We start from the raw sequence: 23,852 nt of genomic DNA, 5'->3' as shown, positions 1-23,852 counted from the left end.
GAAGGTCCCCAAGAACACAGTGGCCTCCATTCTTAAGGAACAAGTTTGGAACCACGGAGACTCTTCCTATAGCTGGCTGCCCGGCCAAACTGAGCAATCAAGGGAGAAGGGCCTTGGTCAGGGAGGTGACCAATAACCCAATGGTTACTCTGACCGAGCTCCTGAGTTCCTCCGTGGAGATGGGAGAACCTTCCAGAAGGACAACCATCTCTGCAGCACTCGACCAATCAGGCCTTTATGGTAGTGGCCAGACGGAAGCAACTCAGTAAAAGGCACTACAGCCCGCTTGGAGTTTGCCAAAAGGCACCTAAAGACATGAGAAACAGACCACGAGAAACAATATTCTCTAATCTGATGATACCGAGATTTAACTCTTTGGCCTGAATGCCAAGCTTCACGTCTGGAGGAAACCTGGCACCATCCCTACGGTGAAGCATGGTGGTGGCAGCATCATGCGGTGGGAATTATTTTCAGTAGCGGTTACTGGGAGACTAGTCAGGATCCCGGGAAAGATGAACAGAGCAAAGTACAGAGATCCTTGATGAAAACCAGGCAACGACCCTAAGCACACAGCCAAGACAATGCAGGAGTGGATTCGGGACAAGTCTCTGAATGTCCATGAATGGCCCAGCCAGAGTCTGGACTTGAACCCGATTGAACATCTCTGGAGAGACCTGAAAATAGCTGTGCAGCGACGCTCCCCATTCAATCTGACAGAACTTGAGAGGATCTGCAGAGAAAAATGGGAGAAACTCCCCAAATACAGGTGTACCAAGCTTGTAGCGTTATACCCAAGAAGACTCGAGGCTGTAATCGCTGCCAAAGGTGCTTCAACATAGTACTGAGTAAAGGGTCTGAATATTTGTAAATGTGATATCAGTATTTTATTTTTTTAAATCTAAAAACCTGTTTTTGCTTTCTTATTATGGGTTATTATCTGTAGATTGAGAGGGGGAAAAAACGATTTAATCAATTTTAGAATAAGGCTGTAACGTAACAATGTGGAAAAAGTCAAGGGGTCTGAATACTTTCCGAATGCACTGTATGTAATGAAAATATCAGCTGGTTGCCACTATAGATAGCTAGGTTATCCAGTGCAGTGGTAATACTGCCTGCCTTGGGAGATAATGTAGGATGCGTGCTTACCCAGGTGCCAGAGACACAATCACAAGCTTTCTTCAGACTACATAGCTCAAACTTACAACGTAAAGATATGATTATCATTAGGTCAGACCAGATATTGTGTATAAAAACAAAACACTTTATTACAATTAGGCTGAAAAAATCCAATGAAAACACAACTACTTTACAAGTACAAATGTTTTCCTTTTTCATTGTTATTTACAGTTTTTTTTCTTCAACATCAATAAAAAAAATGGCATTTTTATGAGAAAACACAAGATACTAAAGTACATGTTTACAGTGTATTTGTTACATAAACATAATCGACTGAAGGAACATGCATTATTATCCATTAAATATCTGAAGGTTACAAAAAACAAAATGTTACATTCAGATTATTTCATTTGTGTTTTCAGTGGTCGTTATAACTGTGATACGATTGGGGCAGTTTTGGACCTGGCAAGCTCCCTCTTATGCAAACAGTTAAGGAGCTAACTTTTAGGGACACTTCTGTCAATGTTACATTGAAAAAGGTTATGTGAATGTGTTTCTATAGGTAAAAATGCATTCACTAATGACTCAGGGCTTTGATGTGTGTGAATAAGTTTCACAATGACAATTAGCATGAGGACTGATGTCCTCCCACCTTTATCCTTCTGGTAGGCAATGCACCTGTACTACTCAGATGTAGTCTCATTAATATGCATTACTTTATCAAGATAACTTTTTTTTTTTTTTTACGAGAAGGGTGTTTTCTATATCTACCAACTATGAAATTACAGACATCATAAACGGTAAGCATGAGAATAATATCATCAAGGTGGACAGGGACAATGTATGAATACACAAAACATTATTCAAATGGACATTCCCCAAATTAGCTATGCACCAGCCCATAGCCACAGAATATCTATGGAGTAACATTAATATATTCATCAATTTAAAAAAGGCATGAATATTATTTTTCTGCTTTTCTGATCTTATATTAGATGTTGGTCCAGGGGGGAGGTTTCCTCCAGGGGAGACTTTCTGAAACAGTGGCGAAGGAAACAGCTGACAGTTACAGAACTGTGTTGAAGATAGATGATGACAACACTCTTAAAAGACATGTCATTCCTTTACATGGAGCACTTCCTTAAACCAGGTTAGATTCAACACAGCCACCTCAGACTGGACTCCACCACTCCTTCATAACGCTGGATCTCTTCATAACACTGCTCCTCAGTCACTGAGTGCATTTACACTGATGAGATGTCCTGCTTAGCCTAGCTGAGAGGGGAGCACTAACTAGTCCTGTGGGCACCTAGCTGCTGCCCCCGCTGGGCTTGGCCTGGGTCTTGCCCCTCATGGCCCCTCCGCGAGCCTGGCCCTTGGCTGGCTGCTGCTGTACTGGGGACTCTGCTGCAGTGGAAACTGGGGCCTGTTGGGCCGGGCTGTGAGGAGGGGGGGTCTGTATCTGAGGCGAGGCAGCTGCAGTCACCACCTGCTGCTGGAGGAGCTTCTGCTGAACCACCTGGGCTGTGGCTGTGCCTGCTGGAATCATCTGGACCTGGGGCTGGGCTGAGGATGTAGTCTGAGTCAGGGCCACCGTCTGGGGCTGGATCTATTAAGAGACAGGAAGAGGGTCACATTAAATCAGATAGAAGACATGTTATAAAGTGTTCAAGTTGATAACTCGTGGTTGTAATCTTTTGGGACCGTCCCTGTCCGGGTGTCACTTCTAGCATTATTGTTAGAGTGTGTGTGTGTGTGTGTGTATGCATGTATGTTTTTTTTATTTATTTTACCTTTATTTAACTAGGAAAGTCAGTTAAGAACAAATTCTTATTTACAACGACGGCCTAGGAACAGTGGGCAGAACGACAGATTTTTACCTTGTCAGCTCGGAGATTCAATCTAGCAACCTTTCGGTTACTGGCCCAACACTCTAACCACTAGGCTACCTGCCACCCCACATGTATGTAAGTATGTATGTATACATATAATAATGTAATAATGTGTCCCTGAACAAAGGGGGGGGGGGGGTCAAAATCAAAAGTAACAGTGGCCACCAGCTGCATTAAGTACTGCAGTGCATCTCCTCCTCATGGACTGCACCAGACTTGTCAGTTCTTCCTGCGAGATGTTACCCCACTCTTCCACCGAGGCACCTGCAAGTTCCCAAGCCCTCACCCTCCGATCCAACAGGTCCCAGACGTGCTCAATGGGATTGAGATCCTGGCTATGGCAGAACACTGACATTCCTGTCTTGTAGGAAATCACGCACAGAACGAGCATTATGGCTGGTGGCATTGTCATGCTGGAGGGTCATGTCAGGATGAGCCTGCAGGAAGGGTACCACATGAGGGAGGAGGATGTCTTCCCTGTAACACACAGCGTTGAGATTGCCTGCAATGACAACAAGCTCAGTCCGGTGATGCTGTGACACACCGCCCCAGACCATGACTGACCCTCCACCTCCAAATAGATCCTGCTCCAGAGTACAGGCCTCGGTGTAACGCTCATTCCTTCAACGATAAACGTGAATCCGACCATCACCCCTGGTGAGACAAAACCGCGACTCGTCAGTGAAGAGCACTTTTTGCCAGTCCTGTCTGGTCCAGCGACGGTGGGTTTGTGCCCATAGGCGACGTTGTTACAGGTGATATCTGGTGAGGACCTGCCTTACAACAGGCCTACAAGCCCTCAGTCCAGCCTCTCTCAGCCTATTGCGGACAGTCTGAGCACTGATGGAGGGATTGTGTGTTCCTGGTGTAACTCGGGCAGTTGTTGTTGCCATCCTGTACCTGTCCCGCAGGTGTGATGTTCAGATGTACCGATCCTGTGCAGGTGTTGTTACACATGGCCTCCCACTGTTAGGACGATCAGCTGTCCGTCCTGTCTCCCTGTAGCGCTGTCTTAGGCATCTCACAGTACGGACATTGTAATGTATTTCCCTGGCCACATCCGCAGTCCTCATGCCTTCTTGCAGCATTCCTAAGGCACGTTCACGCAGATAATCAGGGACCCTGGGCATCTTTCTTTTGGTGATTTTCAGAGTCAGTAGAAAGGCCTCTAGTGTCTTAAGTTTTCATAACTGTGACCTGAATTGTCTACTGTCTGTAAGCTGTTAGTGTCTTAACAACCGTCTGTAAGCTGTTAGTGTCTTAACAACCGTCTGTAAGCTGTTAGTGTCTTAACGACCGTTCCACAGGTGCATGTTCATGAATTGTTTATGGTTCATTGAACAAGCGTGGGAAACAGTGTTTAAACCCTTTACAATGAAGATCTGTGAAGTTATTTGGATTTTTACGAATTATCTTTGAAAGACAGGGTCCTGAGAAAGGGACGTTTCTTTTTTTGCTGAGTTTGTTTGTTTTCTTGCATGTATATATTATTTATTTTTTCCTTACAATTTTGTGGTATCCAAATTGGCAGTTAGTCTTGTCCCATCGCTGCAACTCCCGTATGGACTTGAGAGAGGCCAAGATCGAGAGTCATGTGTCCTCCGAAACACGACTTGCCGCACTGCTTTTTGACACACTGCTCACTTAACCCGGAAGCCAGCCGCACCAATGTGTTGAAGGAAACACCGTACAAAGAGTCGCTAGAGTGCGATGGGACAAGGACATACCAGGCGGCCAAACCATCCTCTAACCCGAACACTGGGCCACCTCATGGGTCTCGGCACAGCCCGGAATCAAACCTGGATCTGTAGTGATGCCTCTAGCACTGCGATGCAGTGCCTTTGACCGCTGTGCCACTCAGGAGGCCCAGAGAGGGGATAAAGATAAAGATTTGGCAAAAAGGCAGTCTCTTCTGCTGATGTGCGTGTCTGGTAGAGGTACTCTATCCTACTCTTTTCCTATCAGCCGGGTTAATGCCAGCCTGGCGGCCCAACAAAATCTATATCTTTACCCCTTTAACAATACCGCTACAATTTTACCAGACTATGCTGCCCTCTTGGTACCTCTATTCACTGTCATAACATTTCACAACAGTTTATGGGAAATTACCTAAATGTCACAACACACAAATGATTTGTGCAATTTAACCAAGCTGACTTGTATTCAAGTCATGAAGAAGTGAATAGTCATGAAAGGTTAATAGACACAGGAAGCAGAACCTGTCATCTCTCATTCCATACGCCTCATAAAAATCCTGCATGATACTGCCCTTCTGTGTGGGTTAGTGCTCTTACCTGCTGTGGAGATGATACGATCTTCTGGATGTTGGCCACAGTGGATTGCCCCTGCACTATCTGGGGGAGCTTAGCCACCTAATATACAAGGGAAAGCAGTTAGCATTCCTCACACCTCTGGATAATAGCTCTATATAAGACCCAGTGGCTGAAGGCCAGTAGGTTGGAGTATCTGAGTAGGAAGATGCGAGTGTCTACCTGGATTTGCTGGGCCCCAGTGGGTTTCCCAGCCTGGGCGATGGAAGTAGTGAAGAACTGGTTCTTGATGCTAGGCTGTAGCTGGGTGGTGGCAGCATAGGTGACCTTCTGCTGCTGGGTAGCCGGTACTGTCATCTGCTGGGTGCCCAGCTGATGGAGAGGACACAGACCACAACTAGACTGAAGATTGATTTCATGGCGCACATTTGTTCCGTAATCAGATTTCCAACTATGGATAGACTGGGTTGTAGTTTGAAGAGCACCACTTTCGGTTGAGATTTGAACTGCACCTCTGACCAGCCCATACTCTTACAGTAACAACAAGACAACACCAGCTCTTTACTTGTAAATATGTGTGTGGTTGCGTAGACTGTGGTGGTTCTGTTTTCCCCCAGAGCCCCACCTTCTGCTGCACAGAGGCTTGTCCTGGCTGTGGCTGCACTGCTTTCTGCAGGGCAGCTGCAGCCTGCACGGCTGCCTGCTGCTTCTTCATCTGGAGCATCTGGGGGAACGGGGGCGTCAACACTGGCCCACCTACAAGAGAGGAAGCAAGATCAGGGACAGGACAACCTCAGGACATTTAACCGAACAGAGGGAGTGTGAGGGTATGTGTGTGTTATCATTGGTAAAGAATGCATGTTTGTGCTAAGAGGAGCGGATTATGAACGTTTCAGTCTAATTAGTTGCTGAGAATAGGAGGGTTTTCCCACCGGTTTTCTGGGCCTGTCCAATGGCTACACTGATGCCAGCCATAGTGACGGGCAGGGTGGTGACGCCAGCGGAGGAGACCACGGTGGGCACAGAGACCACGGGGGGCTTGGTGAGGGTCACCTGGGCCGTCTGCCCTGGCTGGGCCTGGATCTGACCCTGAGTGGGCAGCCGTGTCTGGACACAGGAAAAGACACACCGTCATAAACACTTTCAATGGATCGTTAATTACGCTCAAACCGGGTTAACTCTAGTAGATCATTATTCAAAATGGACACATCTCTGCAAAGGCCTTTACCAGTCTGAAGTAGTAAAGATCAGCACAACACAGTGGTGCATAATTCCCTAGGCCAGGCTATATACTACAGAAAAAAAACAAGAGAAGGTGATAAAGTTGGTCCTTACCAGTCTGGCCACCTGCAGGTTAGCTACGGTGGTGCCAGCCAGCACGGCTCCGGCTCTGGGACCGGCAGCTATAGCGGCCAGCTGGGGGTTGGCCTGAGCTGCCTGGGGGTTGGCTGGCTGCACCTGGACGGGCTGCTGGCCGGCTCCTGCCTGCTGCTGGGCCATCTGCAGCTTCTGCTTGTGTATCTTCAGAAGCTCCTACAGCCAAGGAGAGAGTTAAAGGATCAGTTCGCTGAATGTCTGTACTGATTTATCGTTGGAGGGCTGGCTGAAATGCATGGTTTCTTTATTTTTACAAGACAAGACAAAACGGCTAAGTTAGTATTAGTCACAGTGTGAGTAGTGGGTGAGCATCAGTAGAAACTAATTCTAGGAGGCCATACAGTGAATGAAAGGCTTCTCTGTACAGTACCTGGGGTTTTCCCACAGCCTTGATGCCTTGTGGCGAGGCAGCCTGCTGTTGTTGCTGCTGGAGCTGCTGCTGGCGGAGCATGTGGAGGTGGGCCTGGGTGATGGGCTTGCCCTGGGGGAGCTGCATGCCTGTGGCTGGGGACAGAGAGCGAGAGAGGAGCCGTATCACAAAACCAGTGGACATGGCACTTCATTAACTAAGTAGTATGTTGTTATCTCTTCGTTGTATGCGTTCAGTGTAGAAACAACCGACATGTTGCTATTTGATGGGTTACTGTAAAGCACTTAAATGATAAATGTTGCTGTCAAAAGCGCTGTATAAATACATTTGATTGATTGGGTGTTCAGTGTGAACAATGTGTGCAGTACCTGGTGTGACCAGGGAGCGGGTCTGGGACTGCACTGGGGTCAGAGTGGTAGTCACCACCGCAGAGGCAGTCACCGGGGTAACGGCCCTGACACCCTGACCCGTAGCTATGGCAACCACCTCCCCAGGGGTGGCAGTGGCAGGTACGGCTCTCTGCTGGGAGTGGACCACCTGGGCACCTGCTGCACTGGCAGGCTGAAGGAGGGACAAGAGCACAGGGCCTCATAAACCAGACCAACACCTCCTAGGGCCATTCGCTCTGTCAGCAAGACTACTGAATACTGTACCCTCAAACAATGGTCTTTGTGTGTTATAATACAAAAACTGGGAAAAAGTTGACTGACGCAATGGCAGAGGTAATAAATAGAGTGACTTACAGACAGGGTTCCTGGTATGACTTGACCTGGTGATACCAGCCGTTTGTTGGCCTGGAACGGACTTGGAGGAACTCCAGCCACTGTGTTCACAATCAGGTTCCCCACTACGGTGGCTGAAAGGATTTAAGAAATGACTATTACTTACTGACTTTATTGTCCCCATGGGGAAATTTTGTTGCAGTGTCATGTACACATTTAAACTGGTGTTTAAATACAAAACAAAATTGACAATACAACTTTCATAAAAGTTACATACCAATAAAAGCATTTAAAAAAAAATTAAAAAGACTAGCCTGCTGGCCTTGCTGAGTCGATAGGAACATTAGCCCGAGCTATTTAGGAGGGATATCACACCTGGCACAAATGATTGTCTAGTTGTGTTTTTCCTGCTGAGGGGTGCCCTATACCTGCGCCCAGAGGGGAGTAGTTCAGAGTCCGGGTACAGGGGGCGGTTTAGGACTAAAATGAATTTGTGAGCCTTGCGGAGGGCCCTGATCTTAAAGATCTCACCCAGGCCTGTCCATTTGACTCCAAGTACCTTGCTGAGGGCCCTGATCTTAAAGATCTCACCCAGGCCTGTCCATTTGACTCCAAGTACCTTGCTTGCTGCGGTGATAATCCTTAGCATATTTATCTGGCTGACAGTGGCATTGCCAAACCAACAAACAATAGGATTACAGACTAAATGTTTTGTAATGATCAATGTGCGTGCCATGAAAACCCACCAGCTTGAATGGTTGTTCCCACAGCAGCATTCTTTATGGCTCCAGGCTGAAAAACACAACAATCTTTAAAAATATATATTTCTAAATTATGCAATTTTACCCATTAGACAGCTATTTTTTACCACAAAGAACAACTTGGTTTGACATTGAAAATTCCAACGTTTCCCCATTCTCACCAGGACAGCGGTGTTGGGTACAGCCATAGCTCCAGCCGCTGCAGGGGCCTGGAGGACCCCCGGGGCCTGGGCTTGGCCTGCAGCGGGAGCCCCCGCCTGGGGTTGGGCAGCACCGGCCACGGCCTGGGGTGCTCCAGCCTGCTGAGCTATCTGCTGAGCCCTCTGCTGCTCGGCTAGGGCCTGACAGGACACACACAGACAGATAAGCATGATGAAGATCAGAGTGCGTACCACCATGACAACAGACCTGACTGTCACACTGCAAACTTAGCCATTAATCAAAATCCAGAGAGAATATACAGTAAACAGTACACACCTTCTTCTCCTTGGCAATCCTCTCAGCACGTTGAGATGCCACCTGAATGGGAGGGAGGGGCTTGTCGTAGCTGATCCCACTTTCTGCCAGGACAGAAGCATGTTTGGGGTTCTTCTGGAATGGGTTCATCCCCAGACTGAAGAAGCAAACATTGAATTAATAGTTTAAACACTGAGCATGTTTATCATAAGGCTGATGACACAACATGCATTATTTCAAGGTACAGAGGAAAGATCATGTTGAGTGCTTACAGGGGTTTGATGGGGGGACTCCTCTTGCTGGCGATGATCTTCATGAGCTCAAAGCGGCTGTTGTAGAGCTGGATGTGTGTAGCGTTGTCATCCTGGGTGTAGATCTGACAGGTGCGCAGCGGCCGGCTGTTCTTAGACTGGTGGAGGAAAAAGGAGGGAAGCTGGTCAATCAAGAGGGCTCGGAGCATCAAACATTACGACCGTTGTAAACTGCAAGAGTTCGGCAATGTACCTTGTATATGCTCTTGGTTTTCTTCTTAGGATTCGCCTCATACACCAACTACAATGAATAACAAAACCAGTAGGTTCAATTATCTGAATGATCAAACATGAGATCTTGGTGCCACTCAGAGCTTTACTAACTCATGTCTGCTCACCTTGCCCTCCTCCCGGGGGATGATGACGTTCTCATAGCGGTTGCGACACTGCTTGGGCGAGCGGTAGATACGGCTGCAGGAGTTGACCACGTCGCTGACCAGGTCCCAGTTGGGGGTGTGGGCCGGAGACACGATGGTTAGATTCAGAGGGAGCTCCAGGAGCTGCTTCATAGCCTGCCACGCACAGAGAGAGAGGGGACACTTGCATCACTAACAGAATATAAATTACTGAACTATGTTGATTACAAATAGCTTAGCTTCTAAGTATTCTTCAGTTCACCTCATCTGAGAGTATCTAGCAAACATACAGTATGACAGACATTTCTTTAGACCAACCACAATATTGGGTAAAACAAGCCATCCCAGTAGTAGCCAGCCTAGTACCTGTAGCAGGGCCCAGTCTTCACTGATAAGCCACTCTGGGTTGTCCTGTCCGGCCTCCATGGCAGGTTTGACCAGCGAGGGCAGAGGCTTAGCGAAGGGCGCCTGCTGCTTCAGGGAGAAGTTCTTCTTTTGGTCTTTGCCCTCTCGGCGCACCTTGAGCATGCTGGCCTTCTCGAAGAGGGAGCGAGGAGGAATCACCGTCTCCCCATGACCCTTCTTCTTCTTCCTGCCCGCTGCTGGGCAGAAAACACAGGACAGAGCTCACAAGTGCATCACTACACACAATGTACCATACTTTAATGTTTGTTACAAGAATACAAAGCCGTACCTGAGGGGTCCATCTTGAGTCTCTTGTGCTCCTTGCGGATGTAGACAGGAGGCAGTTTGGACTCAGGCATGGGAGCAGAGTCGTACATCAGACAGATCACAGAGTCGATATAGATGTCGTTGTCATCCTGCGGTGGGGTAGGTGGAGTCCACAGCTGCAACCAGAGCCATAGGTTAACATAGAGCTGACAGGCTGATGGAAAATATGGGACTACATTATGATATATCTCAGGACAAGTAGATACGACACGGTCATGTAGATATTATGTGACTGACTTACCGGCATGATTTCCGATTGGCCATCTTCTCCATCAAACACATACTCCTGTTGAAACAGAGACAAGACGTTAGCTCACATCACCACTGATTTACAACGGAAACCCTACTACAGGCTCTGTTCTCTTATTTGAATACTGTGACCACCATGGGTGCATTCCTTATGGAAACAGTTTACTGTTTAAGAACCTAACAGAGCAAAACAAGTTCGTACTGGACAAATTCAGTTAGGTCACTCAGTTTTGTTTGCTTCCGTTTAAGAAATATTTTGCAACAGAATCGGCATAATGAATACACCCGAGTGAGTGAAAGCCTACCATATTGTAAGCATCCTCTCTGGTGTAGGTGAACAGGTCCTCCTCTTCCTCAATGATCATCCTCTCCTCGTCTTGAGCCTTCAGTTTCTGGAGGTGCTGCATCTCCCAGCCTCTCTTCGCACACAACAGTCGCTCCTGAAAATTACATTAGGTATTATTAAAGTTATAAAACGTTTGTAATTGTGGTCTTGTGCTACTTTGAGAACGCAACGTATAACAAGCTAGTAGTACCTCCGGATATCTGAGAGGAGAGTTTGAGTCTTACCTTGGCAACAAGTTCGTCTTCACTGACATGAAGATACTCCAGGAATTGCAGGGCATATTTTTCTATTGGTGTTAACTAAAGGAGGAAATGATGAAGACAATCCAGTATTAGTTCCAACTGATGTGCTATCTCCCTGGTATGTAGTCTACAACATACTGTAAGAAGGCACTTCATGACCGTTTATCACCTGGTCCATTACAGCATTAAGCTCCGCCAGCTGAGAGGGCTCCTCTTTGACCTGCACCTCCTTCTCCAGGTCCTCCTCCTGCTGCTGATCTGGTGGCGGGGCGTCCAGGCTGATGCTGTGGAGGGCCTGGATGTAGGGCCTAGCCACGCGTGGAGAGATGGCCTCAGAGGGAGACGGCTCCTGGTGCAGAACCACGAACTCCTCAACCTTCTCCCCTGAGCCGGCCTCCACCTCAAAGAGGTCCTGGATGGTCCGCTGGACACACAGACACAGCTTATTTAATAACCAAATATAGTACGGTTTTCAGTCAGAGGGCTGGGGTCTGGTTGGTTTGTGGGTAAAGATCTTACCTGTGTGAGGAATGCCAGGGTGTAGTCAGTCCCCTGGGCAGCCACCTCTCGGATCAGATCCTTTGTGCCGTTCTTTAGCAGCTTCTCTTCAATGGAGTTCCCGCTCTCCAGTCTGGGATATAAAAGACACCAAGTTAACAACCTCACACTGACTTACATTTCAGCAGCAACAGTATGCGTTTCTTCATATCCTAATATGGTATGTAGAGTTATGGCACAAGACGTATTTTTCCTGTGTTTTACCTGTAGATGTGGATGTCCTTGGATCGTCCGATCTTGTCGCACCACTCCTGGGTGCGGGCGTCCATGCTGGGGTTGAGGTCTGTGTCGTAGAATATGATGGTGTCTGCGTCGAACACAGTCCCCACAGCTGAGCAGCAGCGGTTGGTCAGGATGCTGCAGAACACCTGTCTGTTCCTGTTGAAGGTCTTCATATGTTCCTAATGGAAGGGAGGGGGATATCGTGACAAACATATTAGAGAGAGACAGATTAGTCCCAAGGAGAGGGCTTTAGAGTTATCTTATCCCAATCAATTGTTCAACATTTTTTGAATGTATTTTTCCACACAGTGCCTTCGGAAAGTATTCAGACCCCTTGACATTTTCAAATTTTGTTACAACCTTATTCTAAAATAAATGTTTAATTGCTTCAATCTGCACACAATATCCCGTAAGGACAAAACAAAAACAGGATTTTTATGACGCTACAAGTTTGGCACACCTATATTCCCATTCTTCTCTACAGATCCTCTCAAGCTCTGTTAGGTTGGATGGGAAGCGTTGCTGCACAGCTATTTTCAGGTCTCTCCAGAGATGTTCGATTGGTTTCAAGTCCAGGCTCTGGCTGGGCCATTCAAGGACTTGTCCAAAAGCAGTGTGCTTAGGGTCGTTGTCCTATTGGAAGGATCTCTGTACTTTGCGCCGTTCATCTTTGCCTTGATCCTGACTAGTCTCCCAGTCCCTGCCGGCATGATGCTGCCACCATCATTCTTCACCGTAGGGATGATGCCAGGTTTCCTCCAGATGTGACACTTGCATTTTGCCCAAAAGTTGGTTTCATCAGACCAGAGAATCTTGTTTCTCATGGTCTGAGAGTCCTTTAGGTGCCTTTTTGGCAAACAAGTGGGCTGTCATGTGCCTTTTACTGAGGATTTGCTTCCGTCTGGCCACTCTACAATAAAGGCCTGATTGGTGGAGTGCTGCAGAGATGGTTGTCCTTCTGGAAGGTTCTCCCATCTCCACAGAGGAACGCTAGAGCTCTGTCAGAGTGACCATGGGGTTCTTGGTCACCTCCTTGACTAAGGCACTTCTTCCCCGGTTGCTCAGTTTAGCCGGCCAGCTCTAGGAAGAGTCTCGGTGGTTCCAGACTTCTTCCATTTAAGAATGATGGAGACCACTGTGTTCTTGGGGACCTTCAATGGTCCAGAAATGTTTTGGTACTCTTCCCCAGATCTGTGCCTCGACACAATCCTTCCTCGAAGAGCTACGGACAATTCCATCGACCTCCCGGCTTGGCTCTGACATGCACTGTCAACTGAGGGACCTTTTCTAGACAGGAGTGTGCCTTTACAAATTCTGTCCAATCAATTGAATTTACCACAGGTGGACTCCAATCAAGTTGTAGAAACATCTCAAGGATGATCAATGGAAATAGGATGCACCTGACCTTGAGTCTCCTATCAAAGGGTCTGAATACTTATGTAAATAAGGTATTAGTATATTTTTTATACATTTTTATAAATTATGAGGACCCATGTGTAGATTGATGAGGATTATTTATTTAATCCATTTTAAAATAAGGCTGTAACGTAACAAAATGTGGAAAGAGTCAAGGGGTCTGAATACTTTCCGAAGGCACTGTAATCAAATCAACCATATTCACTGAGCTTGTCTGGTGGTTTAAGCATACCGTTTGATGAAATAGCCTAATTAAGACATAAATGACTAGAGGGAGTTCAACTGCAATTGATTTGATTGTACTGGTCCAGGTCAGATTTGGTGGGCTGTATAAAAATAATATGACAGCAAGCAACTGTGACGAGCACCCGTTGTGTCCCTCTCCCCCCTGCTGCAGAGACCTCCACAGTGTTTATCACGCTGTCTGTGTTGCTGAAGCTGCAACCTAATTACAGCCATTTCTGACTGAAAAGATGTTACCGAAATCCCTCATTTGATTAGGAAAAACATTCCCCATTCCCTCAACCATTGCTCTCTTTACGTGTCATATGTATGCATTGCATGCACGTCACCAATAGGGCCTGACCTATACAATATCATAATCACGTCAATAAATTGGTTATAACAAACTCCAAATACCATAACAGCAAAACGGATGCAGAGGACGTGACAAACTCAAAACGGGGGAGATCAAGAAAAAGGTAAGGAGCAGGTGCTGCGTGCATATCATGTGTGCCAAACAGGTGCTGTTAGATTACAGTAAGACACGGCCTTTTGTAACAACGTAAACAAATTATAAGCGTACCAGAGAATCTGTTGTAACGTTCTTTTGTTAAGCCTTTATTAAAAAAAAAGACTAAACCGTCACATTCACTCATGAATGCAATTTCCGAAATGGACCGGTTGATTTATTGTTTCCGATAATTATTCAAAAGGTTATTTTAAAACTAAAATGCTTGATTGCATTTCAAATCATGAATGACTGGTATGCTGTGATGACATGAACAAATGATTGATACAGTAGCCTATAGAAGTATTGAAATATAGAAGTTATGGTATTAAGACTAAACAGGATGTGCTCTTTGGCCTACAGCTCGATGGTGGTTATACAAGACTGCTATACTCAGCCCACTAAAGAAAATGACATTACTTATTATTATAATGATCATAATAATAGTAATTATAACAATAAGGAGCTCAAGAAAAATGTGGGTTATTATATTCTGACAATTTGGAACAGTGTAAACACTAAATTAATTATAAATAATACCAGAGGCTGTTCTAACAAGAAACAAAATGTATAAAGCCTTTAATAGAGCATAGCAAAGATTAAAAACAGCCGAATTTATGAAATTGTTTATCCAACGTGGTTACGTGAATCTTGGTGCCCACGGAATAAGTAGGCTATTAAACAGTCAACAAGCAGGATCTGTCTTATTTCTCTGGATATACACTACATGAACAAAAGTATGTGGACACCTGCTCATTTAACATCTCATTCCAAAATCATGGCCATTAATAAGGAGTTGGTCCCCCCTTCACTGCTATAACAGTCCCCACTCTTCTGGGGAGGCTTTCCACTAGATGTTGGAGCATGCTTCCATTTAGCCACAAGAGCATTAGTGAGGTCGGGCACTGATGTTTGGCGATTAGGCCTGGCTTTAGTCAGCGTTCTAATTCATCCCAAAGGTGTTCGATGGGGTTAAGGTCAGGGCTCTGTGCAGGCCAGTCAAGTTCTTTTACACCAATCTCAACAAACCATTTCTGTATGGACCTCGCTTTGTGCACTGGGGCATTGTCATGCTGAAACAGGAAAGGGCCTTCCCCAAACTGTTGCCACAAAGTTGGAAGCACAGAATTATCTAGAATGTCATTGTATGATGTAGCGTTAAGATTTCCCTTCACTGGAACTAAAGGGCCTAGCCTGAAACATGAAAAACAGCCCCAGACCATTATTCCTCCTCTACCAAACTTTAGTTGGCACTATGCCTTCGAGCAGGTAGCGGCAGGTAGCCTAGTAGCCTAGAGGTTAGAGCGTTGGACTAGTAACCAGAAGGTTGCAAGATCGAATCCCTGAGCTGACAAGGTAAAAATCTGTCGTCCTGCCCCTGAACAAGGCAGTTAACCCACTGTTCCTAGGCTGTCATTGAAAATAAGAATTTGTTCTTAACTGACTTGCCTAGTTAAATTAAGGTAATATATATTATTATTATATAATATATAATATATATTATATAATATATAATATTAAAAGGTAGCGTTCTCCTGGCATTCGCCAAACCCAGATTCGTCCTTGGACTGGCAGATGGTGAATCATCACTCCAGAGAACGCATGTCCACTACTCCTGAGTCCAATGGCAGTGAGCTTTACACCACTCCAGCCGATGCTTGGCATTGCGCATAGTGATCTTAGGCTTGTGTGCGGCTGATCAGCCATGGAAACCCATTTCATGAAGCTCCCGACAGACAGTTATTGTGCTGACATTGCTTCCAGAGGCAGTTTGGAACTCAGTAGTGAGTGTTGCAACCGAGGACAGACAATTTTTACACGCTTCAGCACTGGGCGGTCCCGTTCTGTGAGCTTGTGTGGCCTACCACTTTGCGGCTGAGCCGTTGTTGCTCCTAGACATTTCCACTTCACAATAAAAGCACTTACAGTTTACTAGGGCAGCTATAGCAGGGCAGAAATTGACAAACTGACTTGTTGGAAAGGTGGCATCCTATGACGGTGCCACGTTTAAAGTCACAGAGCTCTTCAGTTAGGCCATTCTACTGCCAATGTTTGGCTTTGGAGAATGCATGGCTGTGTGCTTAATTTTACACACCTGTCAGCAACAGGTGTGGTTGAAATAGCCGAATCCACTCATTTGAAGGTGTGTCCACAAACTCTCGTATATATAGCGTATATGGATGATTTATAAAGCCAGGGCTCATTTAACAGTTAGGATGTTGATTATAACCCTAATTAAGTTGGGGTTTCCTCTCTCCTCTCTTTTCTTAGACAATAAGGCAAGGGCTGTTTTCTCATCTCATTCTGCTGCTGCCTCCACCGCATTGTTCTCAACACAAATATGCTGGTTAACGTTGCTATTATGCACATAACAACATGGTCTAGGTAAAGGCACCAATTCAACAGCGCACTGATGTGTTTCAGAACCGCAGACAGCGACCACTATCCAACACGGGAGAAAGCACAATTGTCCTTACATAACCAGATCCAATTTCAGTGGCACGTCTTAAGAGTGACGGACTGTGCCATCCACACGGCCTCCACAATGGATTAGTCCATTCAGATAAGCGCGAATCAGACAGGTGTCGAGTACACCATGTTTTAAAAAAAGAAAATAATATATATATAGATTTCTTTAGTCGAGCAGTAGCATATATATATACATACACACACATTTAGTTGACTGCTGCCCTAGTACATTTCAGTTGAATGCAATCAGTTGTACGACTGACTAGATATCTCCCTTTCCCCTAAATGGGGTCAGCCCTAAACCAAACACTTCCGGTATAGTTCACTCAGCTCACCGACAAGAGAGAGGGAAGACGAATTAAACCAAGAGATCAGTTAGAAAATAGACAGACACGTCTGAATGGACAGACAGAAAATGAAATATCAAGTGTAGAAGAAGAGTAAAAAGTACAGCACCAAAAAAGCCTCAAAGCCCCCATAGGTTCTCTAGAGCTGCCACTGTGTGCTTCTTTAAGGCCCTTGGAGGAACAACATCCTGTGGGGAGGGAAGCGAGCGTAGGACTCTGTCCCCTTATAGTGCCAGAACACTGCACTGAATCAAGAGGTTCCGGTGTTAGATAGGGCGAAACAGAGGCAGGGCTGTCACTGAGTGAGTGAACCACAATTAACCCTAGTAATGCAACACTGACAGAAGTCAGTGTGTCAACTCACTATAACACAGGTACTATAACAGGTGCAGTTGATGACTATTTCCTTGGTACAACGGGGTTTTACCTGGCGTTCCTCTGTGATCAGGCTCTCATCAACACGGATGTATGTGAGCTGCCGGTGGTCCAGGAAGGCCTCCAGGATGTCCAGCATCTTCACCATCTGTGTGAAGATGAGGACGCGGCGATTCTCCGACCTCAGCTTCTGGAGCAGAATGGCCAGGGCCTCAAGTTTACCTTCGGAGCAAATTGTTTTTAATTTCTGTGTAGTTCGAAAGATGTGTGCAGCCCAAGCAGACAATGGACTACCTACGTTTAGCAAGGCTTATAGGAGACCATAAAGCCCTGGCACACAGCTAAATATATACTTGTCTGCTGAGCTCACCCGAGTCCATCTGCATGAGCTGCAGGTCAGGGAACTGGAGCAGGTGTCCAGAGGCCAGGCTGTGGATCTCTGTGCTGTGGGGGGCGGCGGCCTCCTGGAGCCTGCGACTGATGGACTTCTGCTCCAGGCTGTAGGGAGCTGGGGGATTGGCTGCATACAGGTAAGGGGGACGAGCTACTGCGGCAGGGACAACACATGATAACCTACAGAGAGAGGAGTGTTTTCAATGACTTGTATTTCTTAAAGGCTATATGAACTCAAGTGTGATTACGTCCGTCATGATATTAAAAAGTTTAATCCCACAGTGACGTGAGGTGATTGACCAGCATGGGTAGTTGGGTACCTGCTGACTAGGCTACTGCTGGCATCCTGGCGGTTTGTGGAGGAGAGCAGGGCAGACTGGAGGTGTGTTGTGGTAGACACAGGAGTCCTCTGGGCCCTGAGGCAGCTGTCCCTGCCCACCCATCTCCAGCCACCGGGGCTCAGGGCAGAGTGAGGAGCCCCTGGGGTCACAGAGCAGACCTGGAGCAGGTCAGCCCCGTAGAGAACACTGCGGTCACAACGCCTCTCGTTGGCACTGAACAGGCGGCTCAGACGCTCCTTCAGATGACGACCCCTCTCCTCTGACGACACCTGTACACCACACAGAGAACAACGGCATCATATTCACATTTCATCCCTTCGGTGAGAATATATGGGTTAGGGGACTACAGAAATATAAGTATGTTTTCATTTCATGTTCTTCTGTGTTCTACCAGTGTCTGTTCTACCTACCTGAGGGGCAATAGGAGCAGCAGCAGCAGGCTGGGCGCTCACCCCCAAGGCATTTGATGTCATCCCTGAAGCTTAAAAGTAAAAAGGGAGAAAGTCTTTAAGACCATTACAACACAATCACTTTGTTAGAAAGGTGACTAGAGTCATATTTGACTGCGTTCACAGTGTAAGCCATGACAGCAGAGACGGAGTGCATACTACCGTGCTCTGAGCACGCAAATTGTAGCACGGGAGGGTCAAAGTATGAGTCCAAATCAAAGTATGCGAAACAAAGCACGGAGAGCACTTCTTGAACGCGCTCTCCATTTGTACATATTTCGCAACATGCATCGATGCAAGCTTCAACGGAAAGTATGCAGAGATATGACGCGACCATGTAAAAACTTACGCAAAACTTCTACTTTAAACCTTACAATTTCACTCTGTGATAAGAGTCACTGACTCAAAGCCACAAGAGGGTAGAACATATTTCAAACATTGCTTGTTAGGGGGAGGTAGTAGCAGAAACATTGCAATGGTTTAGTCTGCTTCCTCAATAGTTGGACTTCCTTCCATTATTTGAGCTGACGCGAGAGAAAATACACTGACCTCGGGATTAAATGTTGCCTATTCACATCTCATGTTGCCTGAATACAATATTTTATGTTGATCTATCTTGCATAATATTAGTTTGAAGTCATTTTTGCCTGTTAAAATAACTGGTTAGCTACATTATTATGATTCACATATAGCTGGCTGATAGTTATGAAGTAAAACGTTTGCTTTGTGTATATTTCCATTGTCCTGGCTGGGAGACAGTTCAGTGAATGGGTAAGTCCATAGTAAGTCAATAGGTCTAACTGGATAGCTAGCTAGCCACGAAGAATTGGTATCTACCCCCAAAATGTTTTTACATTACCTTGCTTAACATTTGTTTTCAGTAATTTTTGGCCTGTTTAACTAGCTGGCTAGCTTATTACGATTTACATATCTAGCTGATAATTCTGAAGTAAAACGTTTGCTTGGTGTTTATCTTGTTTCGTCTATTGCTGCCATGTCCTGGCTGAAAGAAGGTTCAGTGAACGGGGAGGTGACGAGTGAGGTAATGCCACAGGGGGAGTGCGTGTGCTTCTCAAATGTAATGTTTTATGCGTTCTCCACACTCTCATCCTCACAAGAACGTACTCTAGAGAATGTCGTCGGAGAATGCACTCGGAGCATAAGAGCGTGGAGCACGGTAGCATGCAAATTGAAAAACACCCATAGTGATGTAATTTCTTGAGGCACTATCTGAGCTCTTCACAGTTGAAGGTGGCAGGCTTACCTTGTTGGGCGGGGCCGGCTGGGGGTGGGGTGCCAGATCTGGTGGAGGAGTTGGAGACAGGTGCAGCCTGAGGTACCGTCTGCATGACCATGGAGCCCTGGGGCCGGAGGATCTGCTGACCAGGGGCCGACACTATCTGCAGGATGTTGCCTGTACCATCACACAGCCAGGCACACAGACAACACAGAAACCATTAAACAGATATAACCATTTCGTTTTAATCACTCTCGTACTGTGGTCCCCAAACTTTTGCGCTAACTACAGCTCAGATTTGTATATATTTTTTTACATGACTTAAATGTAAGCCTATGCAAAATAAACCTATTAAAACAGTTCTGTAGCAATGACGTTTGTAGTAGACTATAGGCCCAATACAGTATCACTGCATATTGGCTATGCTTGAATTGCCCTGCCAATGTTATTCTTCTCAGACCATTTTAAAATTATACTTCAAAACTTGAGGTATATGATCACACTGGTAATGTTTTATTACTTGTGAGGCATAGCTGAGTGAGCATAAATTGAAATAACGTGCTTTCAAAAAAAATGATCTGATTGTGCGTGCAGGTGGTCAGTCTCAGTGGAGGAAGAGCATCAGAGGGTCCGCCTTTCACCGTCGTCCTATCCCTCAGCTCTCTTCCTCCGCTAAGAGTAAGACTGACCAAAAAAGGGGACACCGTCTTCAAGCAGATGTCCAAAATCGAGTCACACCACAATCTCTGCCCCATGCACAAATTCCTGTTGTTACTCCTATGACTAGAAAAAGTGAAACATTAAAACCCACACAGCCACTAATTAGAACAACGCTGGCCTATAGATACACTTTGCTCCTCATTCATTGAAGCTGCAGTGCTGGTTGCAGCACGACTGGAGAAGCGCATTTCATGGCTTATAAAAGTGTAAAAAAAAGACAGCCGAATAAAAACTAAAATGAACTCAAACAGCAGCTCTTTCCTCTATTCCTTAACAGAGTCTTTCTAGTCATGGTTTTAAACGTTTTGAAATCACAGTATCAATTTACTTTTACATGGTGATCTGAGCGATTTGATTGGCTTTGGTAGGCCTATAGGTGCACTTGAATTGCTCTCCGGGCACGCCGAGGCGGCGAAGTTTGTACCTTCAGACACATGAAACGGTTCAAAATGCGAACACCTACCCACCTACATTTAAAACAGATGTTTATCCATCTTTACACATTTGGATTGAACACGTCTATAAAGCTAAAGTTTCAGGGCAGCTGAAACAAGTGCACCCATTGTCAACAGTGCGAGACAGAAAAAAGTAGGAATACAACGCTGTTTTTTTTTAAAGAAATGTTTGGTGATATAGACTATCAAATGCCTTGGAGATTGACCAGTCGATCGGCCCTTTGGTGACCACTGCTCTAGTAAGAATGTCTATACATGTAACATTGGTTATCCAACTCTGTATTTCTATGATGTGGACTACCAAATACATGGTCAAGAAGAAGGAGTATCATTTAAAATAGTGATTACAATATAGCGAAGGTCATTCTGACAAAAAGGGCAGGGAGAAAAAGAGGAGTAATAGGGAGAGTATGAAATGTTGGGTGTACATTACCGAGTGTACCTTGGAGCTGCAAGGGCTGCCCTGTGGTGAGCTGTCGGAGCTGGCTAGGGGACAGGGTGAACTTGTTACCCTGGAACTGCAGCGTGACGGGGGTCTCAGGCTGGGAGATTCGGTTCTGGCTGCCCGCTATGGACGCCAGCTGGGCTATCTTCAACACATCTCCACCTTCAGCAGCAGGAAAGACAAACACACACCTCTAATCAAATATCACCACAGACCAAAAGAGTACTGCTGTATGACTGCGTCACCAAAAATACTAAATAAAGACATATTTCAGTTAGTTGAAGGGTGAGAGACTAGACATGCAATACCAGGGTGGGTTAATGAGTGGGATGAGCGTAGGTAGCTGCCCTCCACAGCATGTGAACCATTGCAGTAGCTAATCTCTAGCCAACCCGGATACGGGAAAATAAACAAAAAACAGTTATTTTCAGGTGGGACAGAGAACCTGCATGTATTCAGTTAAAGCAGTGGCTTGCACTTAACTGCCTTTTCAACTACTACAACACACCTATTACAGGTATGCAAACAGATAACGCACCTTTATCCTCAAAATTATTGACAACAAATAGCATTCTATCTAGAATAGTTTTATGTGCTATAATGTGTGTGTTGTGTGTTGAGTTGCTATTGAAAAGGTTTTCCGTGTTTTCACACTGGGGGTAGAGAGTGGCCTGAGGTCAGCGGTATGTGGGACCATTTCAACATGCTTAGCAGTACACAAACCCTCAGGGTCAAAAGAAACCATAACACAAAAACATCTAACAAGAGGAAACAAAGCTTTGGGATCTCTTCCTGCAGCTGGGCTGGCAAGAAGCAAAAGATTAGTAAAACGGGAGAACCAATATTTAGGTGGAGGAAAATATAGTTTTAAATGGTTAAACCAGTGTTGTGGTCTGTCATGGCAGCAGACATTGGGTTGTGGACATGCAGGTTTCAGACTGAGGAAGATTCAGGCTGTTTGGGGATGCTGCTGATGTGGCTCTAGTTCTCATTTAGAAAGTGCTATTTTTCTTCACTCAGTGATTCTCTGCAGTAAAATAGGACAATGGAAATGCCATAGCTGTAAACCTGAAGATATTTTTTTTACCTCAAAATATATCAAAAGGTAAAAAAGGTTTTTGTTATATTAAACAACACTGTTAACATAATATTATTCTAATACTATAATTATATAGATTTTACAGATAGTTCGCATTTTTTTCTAACTCTGTATTTAGACCAAACAAGTGTAGTTTCTTTAAAAGAGAAGACACTAACACCAAGCAGCAGTGTCCCAGAGAGAGAGAGGCCTGTTGTCAGAGCAGCCCGTTCTGTTGTGCCAAAAGTGGAGGGAGACATTGAAGGGAGGTGAGGGAAGGGGAGGAGGCCACTTACTAGGCAACCGTGCCTGGGCCTGGGACATTAGAACCAGTCTCTGGGGAACCAGGCTGGGCTGGATGGCATGGGTGGGGCCTAGGGCCGGCCTGGGGACCTGGGCAATACCAGGCAGAGTGGGCTGGGCTGCGCCACAAAGAGCCTGGCCCTGGGCCACAGGGGGGGCAGCCCCCACCACATGCTGGCCAGCGGCGGAGCTCCCAGAGGATGCTACAGCAGACCCAGTGGTGCCGGTGGTAGGAGAGGTAGTCTGAGCTTTCTGAATAGCCGTCCCGGCCACTGTGAAGTACAAGGGGGTTTGGGATGGGCTAACGTGTCAGTTAATTCAACAGCACAACTCGAGGGTGGTGGTCCAGCAGTCATTTTTGGTTTATACCCATCTTGGATTGATAGGTTTAGAGTCAAAAGAGGATGTCAATATAATCAAATCTTCACCTTGGACTTCTCCGTTTAGGATACATTTGGAGTAGTGAAATGTTGCTTTGCATTTCGCTCTGAAATGATGCTGATGACTATCTTTTAGTTACACATGCATAAACCACACAATTTGAAAATGTAATGGCGGTAATGACACACGCAGGCTATGCATAGTTAGTTTAATTAACTTCTCTGAAATGCAGTTTTTAGTGTCTTGACCAACTCAAATCACACTCATGCTTTACAAAACATTACATGGTAACGTCATGAGATTATGTGTGATACACATTACACAAATACTGTAAATAATGAACTGTAATTATTGTTTGATTTCCTTCATTTAGTTATTCAACTTAAAAACACCATGGAACACGTGTAAACCCCAGTGCATACCAAAGTGTAGCATTGTCAAGGGGTCTATAGGGAGGTCTTACCCTGTGTGGTGGTAGTGGTGGTGGTGGCCCTGGCTGGCTGAGGGGCAGTAGAAGTAGTAGTGGCGGTGGTGGGGGGGGTGGTAGTGGTGGCTGGAGGACGCTGCTGACCCACAGTATTGGTCATGGGCACCAGACGGCCCTCTGGCTTAGTGCCATACTGCACTGGTTGGAACAACCTGTCAATCAAATCATAGACTCAATAAAGATCAAAGGTCATGCAACACAGCCGAGCGCTACTGATGCAACATAATAGAATTAGTAAATGTGATT

General features: G+C 45.8%; 1 protein-coding gene across 5 annotated transcripts in view; it reads right to left on the bottom strand.

Moving 5' to 3' along the window:
- Positions 1-1,240: 1,240 nt before the first annotated feature.
- Positions 1,241-23,852, bottom strand: part of ep400 (E1A binding protein p400) — a 34,131-nt gene continuing 11,519 nt past the window's right edge. For 2 of the 5 annotated variants that reach the window (XM_045707193.2, XM_014171826.3), the window contains 30 exons: positions 23,583-23,758; positions 21,346-21,519; positions 19,765-19,914; positions 18,462-18,532; positions 18,031-18,320; positions 17,688-17,890; positions 17,370-17,539; positions 11,963-12,159; positions 11,720-11,831; positions 11,370-11,624; positions 11,183-11,257; positions 10,918-11,052; positions 10,605-10,649; positions 10,326-10,479; positions 9,998-10,233; positions 9,614-9,787; positions 9,469-9,516; positions 9,237-9,373; positions 8,986-9,121; positions 8,670-8,849; positions 8,494-8,539; positions 7,769-7,881; positions 7,394-7,586; positions 7,026-7,159; positions 6,614-6,811; positions 6,211-6,385; positions 5,844-6,034; positions 5,501-5,650; positions 5,303-5,380; positions 1,241-2,725 (listed from right to left, as the gene is read on the bottom strand). In XM_045707193.2, coding sequence (XP_045563149.2) covers positions 2,426-2,725; positions 5,303-5,380; positions 5,501-5,650; positions 5,844-6,034; positions 6,211-6,385; positions 6,614-6,811; positions 7,026-7,159; positions 7,394-7,586; positions 7,769-7,881; positions 8,494-8,539; positions 8,670-8,849; positions 8,986-9,121; positions 9,237-9,373; positions 9,469-9,516; positions 9,614-9,787; positions 9,998-10,233; positions 10,326-10,479; positions 10,605-10,649; positions 10,918-11,052; positions 11,183-11,257; positions 11,370-11,624; positions 11,720-11,831; positions 11,963-12,159; positions 17,370-17,539; positions 17,688-17,890; positions 18,031-18,320; positions 18,462-18,532; positions 19,765-19,914; positions 21,346-21,519; positions 23,583-23,758 — 4,696 coding nt within the window. In that variant the 3' untranslated portion in view covers positions 1,241-2,425. The remainder of the gene's footprint in view (positions 2,726-5,302; positions 5,381-5,500; positions 5,651-5,843; positions 6,035-6,210; positions 6,386-6,613; positions 6,812-7,025; positions 7,160-7,393; positions 7,587-7,768; positions 7,882-8,493; positions 8,540-8,669; positions 8,850-8,985; positions 9,122-9,236; positions 9,374-9,468; positions 9,517-9,613; positions 9,788-9,997; positions 10,234-10,325; positions 10,480-10,604; positions 10,650-10,917; positions 11,053-11,182; positions 11,258-11,369; positions 11,625-11,719; positions 11,832-11,962; positions 12,160-17,369; positions 17,540-17,687; positions 17,891-18,030; positions 18,321-18,461; positions 18,533-19,764; positions 19,915-21,345; positions 21,520-23,582; positions 23,759-23,852) is intronic. The other 3 variants (XM_014171825.3, XM_014171824.3, XM_045707194.2) reach the window with 3 other exon arrangements.

This window comes from Salmo salar, chromosome 24 (genome assembly GCF_965601325.2).
Source record: "Salmo salar chromosome 24, fSalSal1, whole genome shotgun sequence".
Classification (NCBI taxonomy): domain Eukaryota; kingdom Metazoa; phylum Chordata; class Actinopteri; order Salmoniformes; family Salmonidae; genus Salmo; species Salmo salar.
The sequence above is the reverse complement of the archived record's forward strand: the minus strand, read 5'-3'. Positions and strand labels throughout refer to the sequence as shown.